The sequence below is a fragment of the Zychaea mexicana genome (genome assembly GCF_025766255.1).
Source record: "Zychaea mexicana strain RSA 1403 chromosome Unknown BDB00scaffold_2, whole genome shotgun sequence".
NCBI classification, from domain to species: Eukaryota; Fungi; Mucoromycota; class Mucoromycetes; order Mucorales; family Lichtheimiaceae; genus Zychaea; species Zychaea mexicana.
This window is the reverse complement of record NW_026516665.1, coordinates 719616-734962: the sequence shown is the minus strand read 5'-3', so window position 1 is coordinate 734962 and position 15347 is coordinate 719616. Positions and strand designations below refer to the sequence as shown.

Sequence of the window (15347 nt, the reverse complement as noted above, 5' to 3'; positions counted from 1 at the left end):
ACTATCTATAATCATATCTATTGATTGATTAATGTTAAGCTGTAGAAATTTCTGCTGCATATCAACCATTTCGTTATATTCAGTATTTACTTTTTGCTCATTTGAAAATACTAAGTCAAGTTTGTTTTTCTTACTTGGGAATTCAAAATCTTTTCCATACCATAATTTATGATGTGGTTGTACCTCTATATTATACTTGTTTACAAATCGCCATATATTAGTAAGAATACAAGCAACACGAAGCTGAATATTATAATATCTTATATCGGTTATTTGCAATGCTGCACGATTATTATTAAATCGTTCAAATTTAGAGCCTAACATAGAGAACTGTGCTTCTATTGCTGAACGAAATGATCCAAACTTGTTATTAAAGTATGTCTCATTGATTGTTAACTTTTGTCCTGGTTCTTTTCTTATGGGATGTAAAAAATTACGATCATAAAAACTATATCCAGCATCTGTTGCATTATCTTTAAACTTTTGTATAAATAAGTTATATCCACCATCCATTCCTAAACAATCTGCCTCACTTATTTTTTTATATAGTTTCATATTAATAAACATAGTACCATCATTTCCGATAGCACATTTTTCAGATACTGAAACATGTGTAATTATTTCATTCATATCCTGTATAACTTGTGTACGTACAGCTGGCCCTTTTAATTTATATGAATATAACTATGAATGTGACTCATTTGGTTTATAATACTTTATTTTACTATCATGTCCATCAATAAATAGTGTAACATTCTTAAAACCATCTGGATCGTTTATTATTGCTGATAGAATGCGAATACGTGGTGATGAGAACATACTATCTAGATCTTGTTTTACCTTTTTATTCAATTCATTATAGTTAGTAATCCAGAACCGCTTATATAAATCATAAAATGTTGCATATGGCATAACAGTATGCATATCCTTTCCTGATACACCTGATACCATATGATATAATAATGCAAGTCCTTTTTCAATCTCGCGGTATGGCCCTGGATATTCAATATTTCCATATAAAACTGTAAGAAAATAAAATACAGGTATAAATCCAAATCTATTAAGTAATACATCCTTTATATCATTTATTGTATTATTCTTCATATCTTTAATAGCTGTTCTATGATTAAATCTATGTTGCATTTCAGCTAAGATTTATCAAGAAAAGTCCATTTATTATCAATTAAATTTTTAATTTCAATATCGAGTTGCTCAGTGTGTTGTGTTGTGTTCATTTTTATTTGTTGTTATGTACTTTAAACAATCGCTCTTTTTTTTCTCGTGGGAGGCTACCAATATAAATAAAAAAATTCAATTTTTATTATTTTTATTGTAAATCAATAATTAATTCGGCCACTGATGGTTATACGGTCATAGCAATTTTATTATCTATATTACAGCTAGTAGATTATATTTGGTTAGACAACTAATAGCAGGAAGCCTTTGCAGAATTCGACGCACGCAACGCTTTGAATACCCAGAAGTTGTCGATGCATTCCAAACAAACGTCCTCCCCATGTATGAGCTAATTCTCAAGGCAAAGGCCGTAATGGCCGAAAACGTCGAAATAGTGCAGCAACGAGAACCAAGTACCGACTTACTACCAACCATACAACACACCTTCCAACTACCGCCGTGCCCTCCCTCACCTAAACCGTCCAAAGCTCTCCTTTCATCTTCTTCCGCATCACCCTCCAATCCCGTAAGCGTCCGTCAAGCGACCACACATCCGAACCATCATCATCATCGCATAAAACCCAAAAGCGCATTTTTTAATAAATACTCTTCCCATATGATTAAACAACACTTTATTCAATCTCAAAATCGAAGAAGTTCTCATCCATCTCAGACTCAAAGAAATTGTAAGAGTTCAGTGTAAGTCACATCTAGAATTTAAAAAGGAAGGGGATCTAAGTGCTATACACATGTGCCAAAAAAATCCTTGCACAACCGAGGCGTATTGTAAATGACCCGATTTCTTTTGTATGCTGCTGTATAAACTCGTTTTTGATGCGCTAAGCTGCGCTGCCAGCATTTCTTGATGAGGGCGACTATAAAGTATCTGCTTCATGCAGTTCACATGGGTATTTAAGTTTTTGGTGATAGGCTGATAACAGTAAATAAAGCTGACACATTAGGTCGGGCTAATACGATGGGAGATATAGGAAGGGGATGGGGGTTGTGTAGGTGTTGTGGCTCTTACTCAAGCTGTTTAGCCGGTTAAAAGAAATTAATGTTGCAATGATGGGTTTAAGATAGGAAGAGTCCTATTTTTTTAGCATCAATATGTAAACGCCAATACATGAACGTGCTGAAATTCTAGTTTGCACAGACACTTGACAGTCTATATGATATAGACATAGTACTTTCCACCTAGGATTTCAGAAGTAAAAAGCATTCTGCAAGATCAAAAAGATACATACTGTTTATGATATCAAAAAACTTCAAAGAATGGAGCCCTTCATTACAGAAATATTACATATACATATGTGGAGTATCTTTTCATGCATTCGCTAATGGATATCGTAGAAATAACACATGGTTTACGCCAAATAATCAGGTGCTGCTGTTTATTGATTATTGTTACTAGTTAGTTTCCGCCCTTTGTCAGTTTCTCAGGATACATGCGAAATTTATTGAATAGATTCCGCAGCTCTATCGAGTGTTCCATTTTTTTACCCTGACAAAAGGCGACAACCGACTGTGTTCGTCCCGTAGACTTTGCGAGCAAATATACTGTAGTACAGTAGGTTAAGTATTACATTCTCGTTCTCTAGACGATTGGGCAAGATAGTTGACCATGTGCATATACATTTACATTTACATATACATAGATATACACTAACTATGGGACGGGGTCCCTAGAGGATAACAGACCGACGGTGCTGTGGTGGTTTCTAAATCGTTATAGCAGCACACGACAAAGGAAAATGTAAATTGTGACCATTAACGGTAAGGCTAGCTGTTCCGCTTTTATGTACGCCTGTGGAGTACAAACCATTTTTTGTGACAGAGCTACTTTGATCATCTGCAGCCAGATGCCGTCGGTGGCCTATCCAAGGACTGTCCTGCTCTAAAACTACATTGGAGGAGGGAAATGAGCAGCAGGCCAGATACTAAGATCAATAGTACCTGCAGATGCTGGTCGTGCTCTTCTTTGATTGCATTTTCACTTTACCCCCTTTTATCGGACGCTGCGGAACATCGCGTAAGTGATGCGGAAGATTGATATTGAAAAAGCTGAGGGACTGAAGCGAAAGTAATAATTCACTGATGATGTGTCAAGACTTCAATCTGCACCGATACTGATAAACAATCTTCTTTCCACTGTTTTGACATAGCTGTCCCTTTTTTCTACAGTATATACATCACACCGAAAGTCATGATTCGTTCACACTGTAGGTAAATTTAGAACAGCCATTGGCATGTGATAGGGGAGAGAAAATGTCTAGAATGGAATGGATGCAGTGTCTCGGTCACTATAACATTTGCGTTTGGGCGTGTGTACATATGAAAAGAGAGCTAGAGTGTATGAAAAATGAAGGTTAAGTTCATCTGCTAATAGTAGTGTACCGTAGTTGCTTCCTCGTATTTGGGTCTCTCTAGGTTCTTCTGCACACACACGTAATCTGGCGGACGGACGAACGAAGGAACTCTACGTTAGTATACTTTATTGGACTGCTGCAGCTGTTCTTTTTCTTGTTACTCACACAGACATCAGGCTTACGGACTTTTTCGTTTCTTGTCGCCCAAGTGAAAATGATGGTTCTGAAGGTGTTTGGTTCAAGAGATGCCAAACAGTTACGCAACAGCACAATATTGAATCGGTAAGCGATCCGTGTATGTATGCTTGTCCGCAACTAGGTCAAACATAACAATGTTTGCCTAGGTAGTGATTCTCATGGCTTTAAATGCACAGCAATAATGTGAAGAGGAGCGAAATAAAGTAGCTAGGGTAACCAATATTGATTACAATAGGAATATATCAAGCATCAACCAGACTGGAATTTGAAAAAAGGGTTCTCGTGTGGAGTCTACCCAGTGACACGCCATCGAAGCAATCTGGAACAACGGTTTCGTCCTCCTTTTTGGATTTTTTCTACTGGTACCTGCGTGGAGGACAAAATTCTTGAATTCGCGATGAAATGTCAATATGAGCAGTAAGTTTTCATATACTTGTAAATGCCCCATAATATAACCATTGATTAACCGCGACACCCTACTCCCAATTTTGTTTATTGCTCAATAATTAGATAAAATTAACGTCAGCTACATCAACGATAGCTATTCAATGGTTCTCTGGAGGTGTTCAAACGCTGGCTTGAATGTTCATGTGTTAATTGCTGCCCACCCTGCTAACATGAACGATGGTTAGTCGTAGTAGTCAAGAATATATTATGCTTCTGCCGTATGAAAATGTCTTTTTATTATCTTCACTCATGTTGGCCAATTATGATCGTATTTCTAACATTTAGGTTTCTTACTTCTGGACGACGAGGTAACGGATGTTGCTATTGAAAGCTCTTTTGCCGATATCTTTTCGTTCATTGGCAACAGTCTATCATGACTCGGAACAGCTGTTGATCGACACGCTACAAATTCGTATGGTGCATATGCTAATTCGCAAAGCAATTCAGTAAATACCCAAATGTTTTTTGCTATATAATCAGTACTACCTGTACTATCATGTGTGCAAGAACAACGATTACAGATATGGTCATTTTTTGTCACTGACAAAAAAAATCGTTCTTTATTTTGGCATAGTTGTTCCATTGCCATTGTTAAATATGCTGAATTCTACTACCGTGCCATTTCAATGGGCAACAAGCAGTCATCCGGGTCATCTCTGTCAACCTCAACTGCTTTAGCTAGTTTGCTTCGATGCTGCTGTCGGTACTGTGTACTGTACACACCTGGTACTGAAGGTTTTGCAAGCACGGCCTCTCACGCGTCCTTTGCTGCCGACGAAATTTGGATTACCATCGAGAACCACACTGGCACCAATGGATCCTTTTCTGATCAATTTGACAGAGATGCTGGCCTTATGCAAGGCGTCAGCTATCCCACCTGATCCAATGGCGCATTTTTTACTGCTGCAAAGGCTAAACACGGTTCGCCTGATGCAAATTAATTTTAAGATACTACTCTAAACATTATATATATTAACATACTTGACCCAGTCAATCAGCTACATCATTTGCAGTAAAAGCAAACATGTTGTAAGCAGGCAGTATCATGCTGCAGGATCTTGTTTGGATCATTCTACTTACTTGAAAGTGTTAAATGAAAAGTTATAGCCATCCTTTTTACCACGTAGATCTAATATAAAGTAATCGGTGCAACCTTTTATACAACTACACCCAAGCATGCGCCATATCTTGATACAGCACAACATTCCTTCGTGAATGATTGCACAAGAGGAAAGAGTGGTTGCTTTGTTTTACTACTTCCTGGAGTTAGTGCTTCTAAGACGATGACAATGATTCACCCCATCTCAGGGCTAGTGGCTTCAGTAACTTCCTTCCTCTTTTCTTCTCCCCGTTCGTTCAGGTAGCGAGTTACAATCTAGTTTCATACTTATTCGACCTTTTTTTGTTGCGGTCCTGAAAAGAAAGAGAGGGACTGGGACTGGGACCGCGTGTTACTCTGAAAAAATATGCCTGAAGAAGCAAAGGCGGATACAAGTGAAAATTATCAGCAGATGGGGTGAGGGGCAGCAAGTCAATTAAGATACCGGAGTAGGCCACTGTAGGCCATGTCGCCTATTTGCAAGTTCCCGATCAAACTTCAACATCCAACGCTACAACTACCTATGCTTCCACCATCTCGTTCCAGCGTCCATCTTCTCTTTCTGATGCGTTTGATTAGTTTTTGTTTGTTTGCATTTAACCGCAAGTTTCTTTATTACTTGTACAAATCACTGAATTTTTTTGTTCAGATAGCCTTGTGATCCATAACAGTTACTACTATACATAATACTAGCGGTCCTTCCTCGCTTCGCTCGGATGAATGAGCCTCTCCGCTTCGCTCCGTGTCATTCAACGGAAACGCGTCGCAAGGGGGTTCCCCCCTTGACCCCAAGTGGGGGGCAAGCCCCCCAAACCCCCCTGTCAAGCGAGGTTGGATCAATGTTTTGGTATTAGATGCTTATTGTCTGTTTTCAAAAACAAAAGCAAGATCATTGTGCAGTGCGAAGTAGTCTATCATAGAAAGTCGTCAAAGTTGGATACTTAACTATCTCCAGTTTAGAGTGCAATGCGAAAAGAAGTGTTGACAAAGATGATGTAGTGATATTGATAAAAAGAGAATAGGCGAGAAAAAAAGAAAATAGGCAATATAAAAAAAGAGAATAGGCGATGTAGAAAAAGAGAATGGGCGATGTAAAAATAGAGTAGGTGACAAAAAGAATTATAGAAGAACTTCGTGAAAAACAACATTTCTTGTGCTTTGGCCTTACTGACCCGCGATACGTGAGTTCTCAGGATCTATCATGATTCTGATGGATGAAGGGGTGCGGACGCGCGACATGGCTACATAGAGTAGACCATGCGTGAACGGAGGTTCAGGCAAGTAGAGGCCGACAGTGTTGAAAGTTTGACCCTGTGCCTTATTGATGGTCATAGCGAATGCCAGGCGAACAGGGAATTGGGTGCGTTTGAAGAGAATGGGCGAGCGTGTTTGCGATGGTGTGAGTGTTATGCGAGGGATTAAGACAATGTTGCCAGCATGAGGTCCAGTGGCTATTTCAGCTTCAAGTACATATCTTTGAAAAGAGCGTACAATCAGCCGTGTCCCGTTGCAGAGACCACTTTGGGTGTGCAAGTTTCTCAAAAGCATAATTGGGCAACCGACTTTGAGTTTTAGCAAGTGTGGTGGGAGGTCGGATGGATTCATGGAATTGAGCAGCTCTGGTGGGTATGTGATTTGATCCTCTGGATCATCCACAGTATCTGCGCTCGGGAATTCGTGGATAGTGCCTGGGAAATGGTCGAGTATCAGATCGTTGATTGCTGAAACGTCGACATTTTTTGGAGTTAGAATGGAGCGACTGATGAGGTAATCGCGATCCACGTGTGGTGCGTCAAGGCTGCCGTAAATGGCTTCGATGAGTGATTTAAGCACTGCTGTACGATCTGCGAGCGCGAAGCATTTGGTATCACTGGAAGGACCTATTACCATATACTTTACTGTGAGTACTACCGCTTAATAGTAAAAAACATGCAAAGTAGAAGAGAGGATACAATGTTGAGTACCTTGCAAAAGTCAACACCAAGGACCATAATTTTTCCGTCAAATGGAACATCGGCAAGCGCGGGATCGCCATGTCTCATGAGATTTTGGATACTCTTGTATACGTTGATACTTGTATTGATACTTGTATCCAGCGTGTTTAAAGCGATGACACTTCTCAGATGATGAAGGATTTGTAGTGAGCTTCATATCGTGTTTATAACGCTTATCCGCTTGAGTCTTTTCTCGATGCGATACCCGTCTACTCACATAGTCATACATTCATGTAGAACAAATTTCCTGATCTGGAGGAGCCACACATTTCGGCGCGTCATAAACGTGAGAGAGCAATCTGATTGGATAGATTGAACTGGCTCAAATGCCGTGTTCATTACTACTATATAACCGTGCGGCCGCAGCAATCATGGGGCTCTTCTTCCTCTTCGTCAACTTTTCTAAACCAAAGCTATTCAATGTGAGTGTCATTGGAATGGATTAGAGGATCGAAGAGTGTATGCTTATGTTGGTGAGTGAGAAGAGCGTATGAAACCGGTTGTGAGTATCTCAAAATCCGTTTATCTCACTTTCTTTCTTTTTGACACAAACCTTCTTCTCGTCTTAACCTGGTCCATCTCCCCCTCACGTTGGCTCTCAAAGCGCAGATGCAAGAGTAAGTACAATATGGAAAGTGTGAAGTGTACTTTGAGGTTTTGCATGTGGATGTGATATACGAAAGAAGATATGAATTTCGACGTGTCTAAAGAAGTGTGTGTACAGCATACAGTCGCTAATGTTATCCTCCTTTCTTCTCTGCTACTACTATAGGGTTCTGACTTTTTGAAATGGTTGGTTCGGGTTTGTTGTTTGCATCCCACCCTTAAACATAAGCAACAACTGTAAGTACGGTAGGGAATGAAATGTGAGGATGAGTTGGAGAGAAGTCGAGTGTCTGTTGGAGGTGCTGATGCCATGACGTGTCAAGAATAGCTGCATATTTAGAACAGCCTGCTCATGATCTTTCTCTACTTCAGGTTCCGCCTTATGCTGGTTGGGTTAATCGTGTCCAGCGGACAAGTAACAGATAGTAAGTATAAGCAAAAGGGAACTTAAACATTGGTAGGTGAGTGGGATGGCCTGGGTGCTTGGGATGACGTGCCAAGGGTGTGCAGTGTGTACAGCAGCGTGACGGGACAGGATTCGTAATAATGACGTGTGCAGTATGGCAATCTCTCAAAAAAAAATTCTTTCTCTCCTCCCCTTTCTTCTCTTATTCTTCAGAATTGGTCGTCCCCTTCTTGCTTTTCCTCTCTCTAACTCAAGGCTCTCTTCCTCCAAGCCAAGGATGCCATAATAGTAAGTATCGCTGTGCTTGTGTTTGTCTTTGCGTGTTTGAAGAACCAGGAAGATGTCTGCCGTGACATGTCAAAAAGTGTATGCAGCTGCTCATAGATGTTTTCTTTTTTCTAATAGAGGATGGCTCTGCGGTGATCTGTTTGGACTTTGGTTTGGCTTAGACCCCATCTCTCTCTGTCTATAACTTTGCTGTAAAACGACAAAACAAATGTAAGTATAGCTAGATCCAGCTTGGGATGGAGGAGGATGGTTATGCCGTGTCAAAAATAAAGATAGCTTAATGACCTTTTTTTTCTCAGCTAGAAGAAGTGTTTCTATCTTGGATGCGCATCTCTGCTCTGCTCTGGCCGTGTGTTCGGTTATCCTGTGTCTCATCGTAGAAGTATGGGTAAGTATAGCACGATAGTTACTTGTGATGGTGGTTTGACAGTTTCCCATTAACTATTCGTCTCTTTTGTTTCTCGGAATGGCGGTAGTGCACAGACACCTCCATGCTAGTCAAGATTGATGCTCCACTGTCATCCCGCTCCTAGAAGCCGACCTGTCAAGTAGTCTATCGGCAGTGGTCAAGATCTATCCATCCATCTGGACGGTGGCGTGTGCTTTTTGCTTTGACTTGGACCTGAGGAAGTCCTTAAAAGCCTCATCTTCTTCTTTGCGTTCTTTATATATTTTATACCCCCCTCCCCTCCTCCCCTTGCTCTGACCCAGGAAGTCGTTAAAAGCGTCTATTGCGTTTCTTATATAGTTTATCCACTTTTTCTCCCCTCCCCTTTGCTTTCTTCTACAGTTCCTAGTAGCCTCTGTCTCGACCCATCTTCGGATGTTGCATCGTTTCACGCGAACGGCTGTTTTTCTTACTCAGGCAGCCTCCAGGCGTAAGTCCTGCTTCATTTTCAAATTCCCCCCGCCCACGGGTCAAAAGTGCGGCCGAGGTCCCCCATGAATTTGGGGAATGCTTTTGCGTAAGTATTTACTTTCTCTTTTTCTGTCTGTGAATTTACATGGATGAGAGTTTCCTTTTTTGGATTTTTCAGCTAACTTTTAAAGATTTTAATAATAAAGAAGATGCTATACTAGAAATCTTTGATAGCTCAAGAATAATCATCAAAATTATACAGAGATATTAGAAAGAATAAAAGATAGGGGGAAGAGTTGGTAAAAAGACTCAAGTCTCTGCGGAACACCAAAGTTGAGCCATATCCAAGCAATCATCACCAAAAGTGGTTTTTCCAGAACGCAATGCCCATACTCTGTCCTCAGAGTCGTATGAAACGGCATATCCTTGTCGGATGCACCTGTATTAGGCCGTGTCAGGCCGTGGATATCTGCAAAAACCTCTGGGTTTGCCACAACCAGCATTGCAGTGAGCGACAACTGTATCCACACGTTCTTGTTGAGATTCGTATAAACCGAAGCTTCGCCCCCTGCCGCGACAATTTGCAGCTTTTTTCTTTGAGTATTGTCGGGAGCTCCAAAGATCATCCATCTCGTGTACTTCAGCTGGGTGACAAAGTACGTGCCCTCTTGCTTCTTTTCATGCATGGAAACACTGAGAGAGCTATGAATAGTTTGCTAAACTCCTTCGTTAGCGTACACTTTGTGATAGAGCAAAAATTACAGGTGAATAATACATTGATGGTGACAAGAATAGGTGGTACCTGGTAACTGATAGATACAAAAGCCAACTAGTGGCCCTGCGCTTCATAAGGTAATAGACGATGCTGAGTCGAGAAAGTTTTGTCGCTTGACGTACGTGTACGGGGATTCGATTGTAGTGCAGACAAAGAAGGTGAAACAAGGGCTTTGGACGGTTTAGGTGAGGGAGGGCATGGTGGTAATTGGAAGTTGGTATGTATGGCTGGTATCAAATCGGTATTCGGCTCTCGTTCTCCACTACTTCGACGGTTTCTGCCATTATAGCCTTTGCCTTGAGGATAAGCTCATACATCGGCAGGACCTTTTTTTGAAAAGTTTTTTCATCTTTAGGGCGTTCGAAGCGTTCTGTGCGTCGGATTCTGCAGACGTTGCCCTTGGGGCAGTCCATGATGAGCAACTGCAACGTAAGCCCTGAAACATGATGGATTAGAATCGTGCAAATCAATAGATAGAATAAACAAGTTTCCAAATTACCAAATGAGATGAATCCGACAATCCTCAACTTGGCAACTTGGTCGGGACACTTGGCAATAAGCGCGCACAGCTCTTCTTTGTTCAATTTTCGGCCTACATCACGTGTTAGGATGCATAACTGTGAGGAAACAACGAAGAAGCTTTGCTCACTTGGTTTGTATAGTTTAAGTCTCTATCTGTGACGTTTGCGAGGGATCTGTAAAGTAAACTAGAAAACTTAGCTGACATTCTTCCTTGTGCGTGGCAGCACTTGCTTTAGCATTATACAGGACGTATAGAGAGTGTTTACCTGAAGCCGTTCCAGCTCAGCACTGCATCAACTCCCAGCCCATCCAACTCTGTCCCATGCTCTGAGGAATTCGTACTAGTCGACAAGGGAGAGAAAGTGCCCCAATCAGCCCACTTTGAAGGTAGCGAACACAACTTGCCGCTGTTCGGCTATCAATATTTTTGGAACTCCCGCCGGTAAAAGTATAGCCGATAGGGTGCAGGAGCCATCATTGAGTGAGATTTTTAACCAGCTAACATATCATTGTATGCGCGAATATAACGCCAGCAATTGTAACAACGCGGGTTTCTAGAGGCTTAGCATCAAGTGGAGAAACGTGATGTAGAAAGATATCAAGGTTATTTGTAAGTGACGAGAATGTATAAACGCATTCACTTTTTGCAAAACTGTACGCTTGGCAGCACTCTAGTATCTTTCTAATGTTGTTTCGACTGGTACTTGGGATAAGAAGCATATAAATGACCAGCTTTGAGAACAGTCTCGTTTAACGCGCTCTTTTGCGCAACAAACTGTGTAACATATGGTGACGGCAACAAGTGCGATCAGCATTGCCTCAAAGTCCTTCCAACGTCCCAAGCCACGCTCTTCCAAGATGGTTCTAATGCCCTTCAAGGTCCAAGTGCGTTCTTCTTTTACACCACTTCTTGTCTTCTATATCTTAATCTCAAGGGCGTAAAAGTTCTGGATGAAGTTCATTTTCTTCTGGACCGACGCACTAGCCAGGCAAAATGACGCGTTCTTCAATACCATTAAGGACTTTATCTTATCAGCCAAAACGGTTTGCTGTACAAGTTTCGCACTTGCTGCATAAATATTATGATTGCTCGATTGATCAAATAAAATAAGCGCTTGACAGTCTGGATGACGCGCTTCAAACAATGTGGAGCTAAATGTTAGAAACGCCCATCTTTTGGAAGATTTTCTTGCTCTTTTGCGCGTTTTTGTCTTAAACAGTAAGTTGAAAACCATGATAACGCGACACGCGCCCTAGCACAAAGGGTGAGCTTTGTGCAACCATGAGTGGTCAGGTTACACACTGCTAAAGGTACACTTCCACCTTTCGAATCCTGTCTCATGCCCATCAATACTGCCAGCTTCCAATATATATACTTGGTCGTCGTATGCCACTTTTGTGTTCGATACTGGATGCCATGTTGGATCGGTCCGTTATATACTGCGACCTTCTAAAAAGATGCTTTTGATCTGTAAAAACAAAAACAAAGCAACTGATGTGAGGAGGCCAAAGCACGAAGTAGCATAAATAAAAGTGCTCTACACGTAACGGCTATAATCAACGTTGATTATGGTGGTTGATAGAGTGCTCATATGGCTGGAGTTGTCGTCTATGTCTAATTTACACTTTGGTTGGATACTTGGTCCCAGGAGTCAAGCCACCATAACCGTGTCAAGAAAATCTTGAATGCTGATGTTGAGTATTGAGCTGGTTTATATATTATAGAGGACATGGTCGTATGTCTAACTCTTGCCCCTCAAGCTCTTGATTTTTCGTTTTGGTTTCCCTTCGGCGTATTTCTATTCAATATGAATCGTATTTCAGGTGGCAACGCTTTTGCAAAAGGACTGGCTCCATACCGTTGCCGAAGCAAAGTCGCATGCTTGTTAACAATGTGTTCGGTAGTCAAATTTTATGTAATGTACTCGACGGCAAGCTCTATGGGCAACAAGTTTGTCCAATTCCAAAAGCTCATTTGGTTGGGCCTTGATGTTCCTTCAAATCCAATACAATCGCTGCTTCAACTTCCTTATGTTTGTACCTGATCGTTCCGAAACGGAACGAGGCGGAGGACTAGCCATTATGGCAATTTTTTTTTACCCTTAGTACTAAGGTAAATGTGATAATAAGGTGAGCAAACTGTTAAGGCGTTTGCTTGTAATAAACAGAAATATTCTGCTCATATCATATATGCTATGGTGTTTTGGGAAAATTTTACTTTAGAGCAAATGTCGAATCGCACGAAGTCAATGATGCGTGTGGTACAGCAGGAATGCGTGCGATAAAGGTAGTAGCAGCATCATTTATCATTGCTCTCGTCCATCTCACAGTAGCAGGATGATGAACTTACACCCGAAGTTTCTATCGAAACAAATGGTTACTCTAGCATGCTATTAGAAAATAAAGAAGCGCATACAGTACTGTAATAACTTTGCACCAAACGTTATTTTACGTAGTACTGCTCAAAAAGAACCATCACGTACAAATGAAAAGTATGACCGGTTTCTTTTTTTATATTTGCTTGAATTAAGGAAATAAATGTGGTATATACAGAAGTTGTTTGTTTACAGATGATATACAAATTTACATGATTGAATGTACCGTTATAAGTGATGAATATGAGTAGAATGTCTAATCAGCATTTCCTCGTATGACAGACTACTTGATTCAACTCTTGCAGCTTTTCCTGACTTCGATATCCAATGCTGCATGTACCCTTTTTAAAAGTTCACACATTTTGTCCAAAAAAAAGAGTGAAGCATCCAGTTTCGACAGCAACTTCAGGGAAGTCCTTCGGTCAAACTTATGACGTTTCATTTCCGCTAAAGTCTCGTCATGGATTTCCCCTCTCCGCGATTTCAAGAAATCATACAACTGTTCTGCTTCAATCATCCTTAGGAATCTGATCCTGCGTTCTGGCCGTTTAATTTTTCTAAAACAAATCATTTTTAAACCTTCAGTACAACATCTTATGGTTAAATAGCACAAAATGTAAAGGAAAGCTTACTTACAAAGCAGATATACATAGCCAAGCTAACATCTTTAATGCCCATCGATCATACCGTAGCGCTACAAGTCGGTCCTTTATCACAGCATTAATTTGCTTGCAAACTATCCAGCTCCTTGAATGATCGAAACCGTGTCCTATTTCCATAAAGTAATCATTCTCTTTTTGTCAATATGTACACAATTGTAATACGTCTCTTAAGGAATCAAAAAAGTATATATTTCCATTTACCGTGAATTTTCATCGCTCCTTCAACATAAGGCTCTGCAAACAAACGTTTTTCGGCGCCTGGATCTAAACGGTGGAAAGGAAGCATCAAGCTGAGCCAAGTGTGAAAAGGTTTTGTAGACGGTTGATGGAATTGCAACGCAATCCTATTTTATATAGTTTTTGTGTTTGGCAATGATGCGCAAAGAAGGGAAATGTAAGCAGAACTTATCTTTTCAAAAAAAGAGTTTTATAATAGACGCATACCTCATTAGATTCAAATTATTCAGTTGGCCGGCTCGTCGTAATACAAATAATGCGGCCTTTTCCATCTCCTCTTCATTCGTCTCTGATAGTAGCTTTTTAAAGTTCATGTCAGCTGCTTACAATAGAAAAGATTTTATCTCAAGAATAACTTTGGTTAGAAACTTTCAACCATTGTCTCATACATACTCTAAGGTATTCAGTTGCAGTTTGTTCGTCTGTCGGGAACCATTCTGGCCAAAACGACGATTCTCGGGGTATATTCTCGACTCGCATCTTCAAATACTTTTGGCGCTTTTCAGGCGTTTCCACAGATTCAAGCAGTGACAGCACAGCTTGTACGTCGGGATCGCCTCCATGAACTGTCACCCAGATATCTTGTATGTTTTCTTTGGCAGCGTCAGCGCGGTCGTTCTCGATGAGTTCGCTTATATACGCGAGGAAAATATTTATTTTCTGTAGCCAATTCATGTCATGTTTTAGCCAAACAGATATTTTTGAGCCTCTGTCAAAATTATACCTGCTTATCCAAGCATACTCGATGCACAGTCTCCAAATATGCAACTGTGTCCCGATTATCCTTTATAGCCAACTGCAGTCCAGTCTATCAATAGCTTATTCTAGTAAGACAGAGCTTAAGAGTAGACTACTTTGTTCACTCCTTGACATACCTTCCAGTAAGCAGAGACCTCAAATATGCCAGTGTTAACGATTAGGTCATACAGCTGAATCGCTTCTTCGAATCGTTCTCGATGAATTAAAGAGCACAACGTAGCTTTCGACGCTTCCAGTGCGTCCCCAGTACTGTAAGTGGGATCCAGCCACTGATCTTTTTTTATTTCTAGTTCTTCATCGAGAGTGAACAGACGGACCATTGGGCTGGAATGGGCATGTCAAAAGGAAGAAAAAAAGTATTACCGAATCCAGAATTTTTTTATTTTGTCAAGGAACAGCTCCGCCACTTCCATTCACAGAATGTGGTCAGTCTTCATGTGTACTTGCGGTAAGCATAAACAGTGTGGCATTGTCGAATTTAAAAAAGAATCTCATCATATACTTGATATGGATGACGATAGTTCTGCACCCAGCGTTGGCGTGATGAGCTCGAAGTCATCGTTGTCATAGCAACT

At 40.7% G+C, this 15347-nt stretch overlaps 2 protein-coding genes across 2 annotated transcripts; one reads left to right on the top strand and one right to left on the bottom strand.

The window, feature by feature from the left end:
* Positions 1–4360: 4360 nt before the first annotated feature.
* On the top strand, positions 4361–5071 carry BDB00DRAFT_866817 (uncharacterized protein; the record flags this gene model as incomplete). Its single annotated transcript, XM_053126269.1, has 4 exons — positions 4361–4370; positions 4476–4498; positions 4578–4636; positions 4765–5071. 4 exons carry the CDS (start codon positions 4361–4363, stop codon positions 5069–5071), a joined length of 399 nt encoding a protein of 132 aa, XP_052985595.1.
* Positions 5072–13237: 8166 nt separating this feature from the next.
* On the bottom strand, positions 13238–14736 carry BDB00DRAFT_229484 (uncharacterized protein). The gene is made up of 5 exons (XM_053116562.1): positions 14407–14736; positions 14221–14312; positions 13978–14120; positions 13751–13883; positions 13238–13671 (listed from the first exon to the last, which is right to left on the bottom strand). The coding sequence occupies exons 1-5, from the start codon at positions 14686–14688 to the stop codon at positions 13407–13409; spliced, it is 915 nt and encodes a 304-aa protein (XP_052985594.1). The 5' UTR covers positions 14689–14736; the 3' UTR covers positions 13238–13406.
* Between the last annotated feature and the right edge of the window lie 611 nt (positions 14737–15347).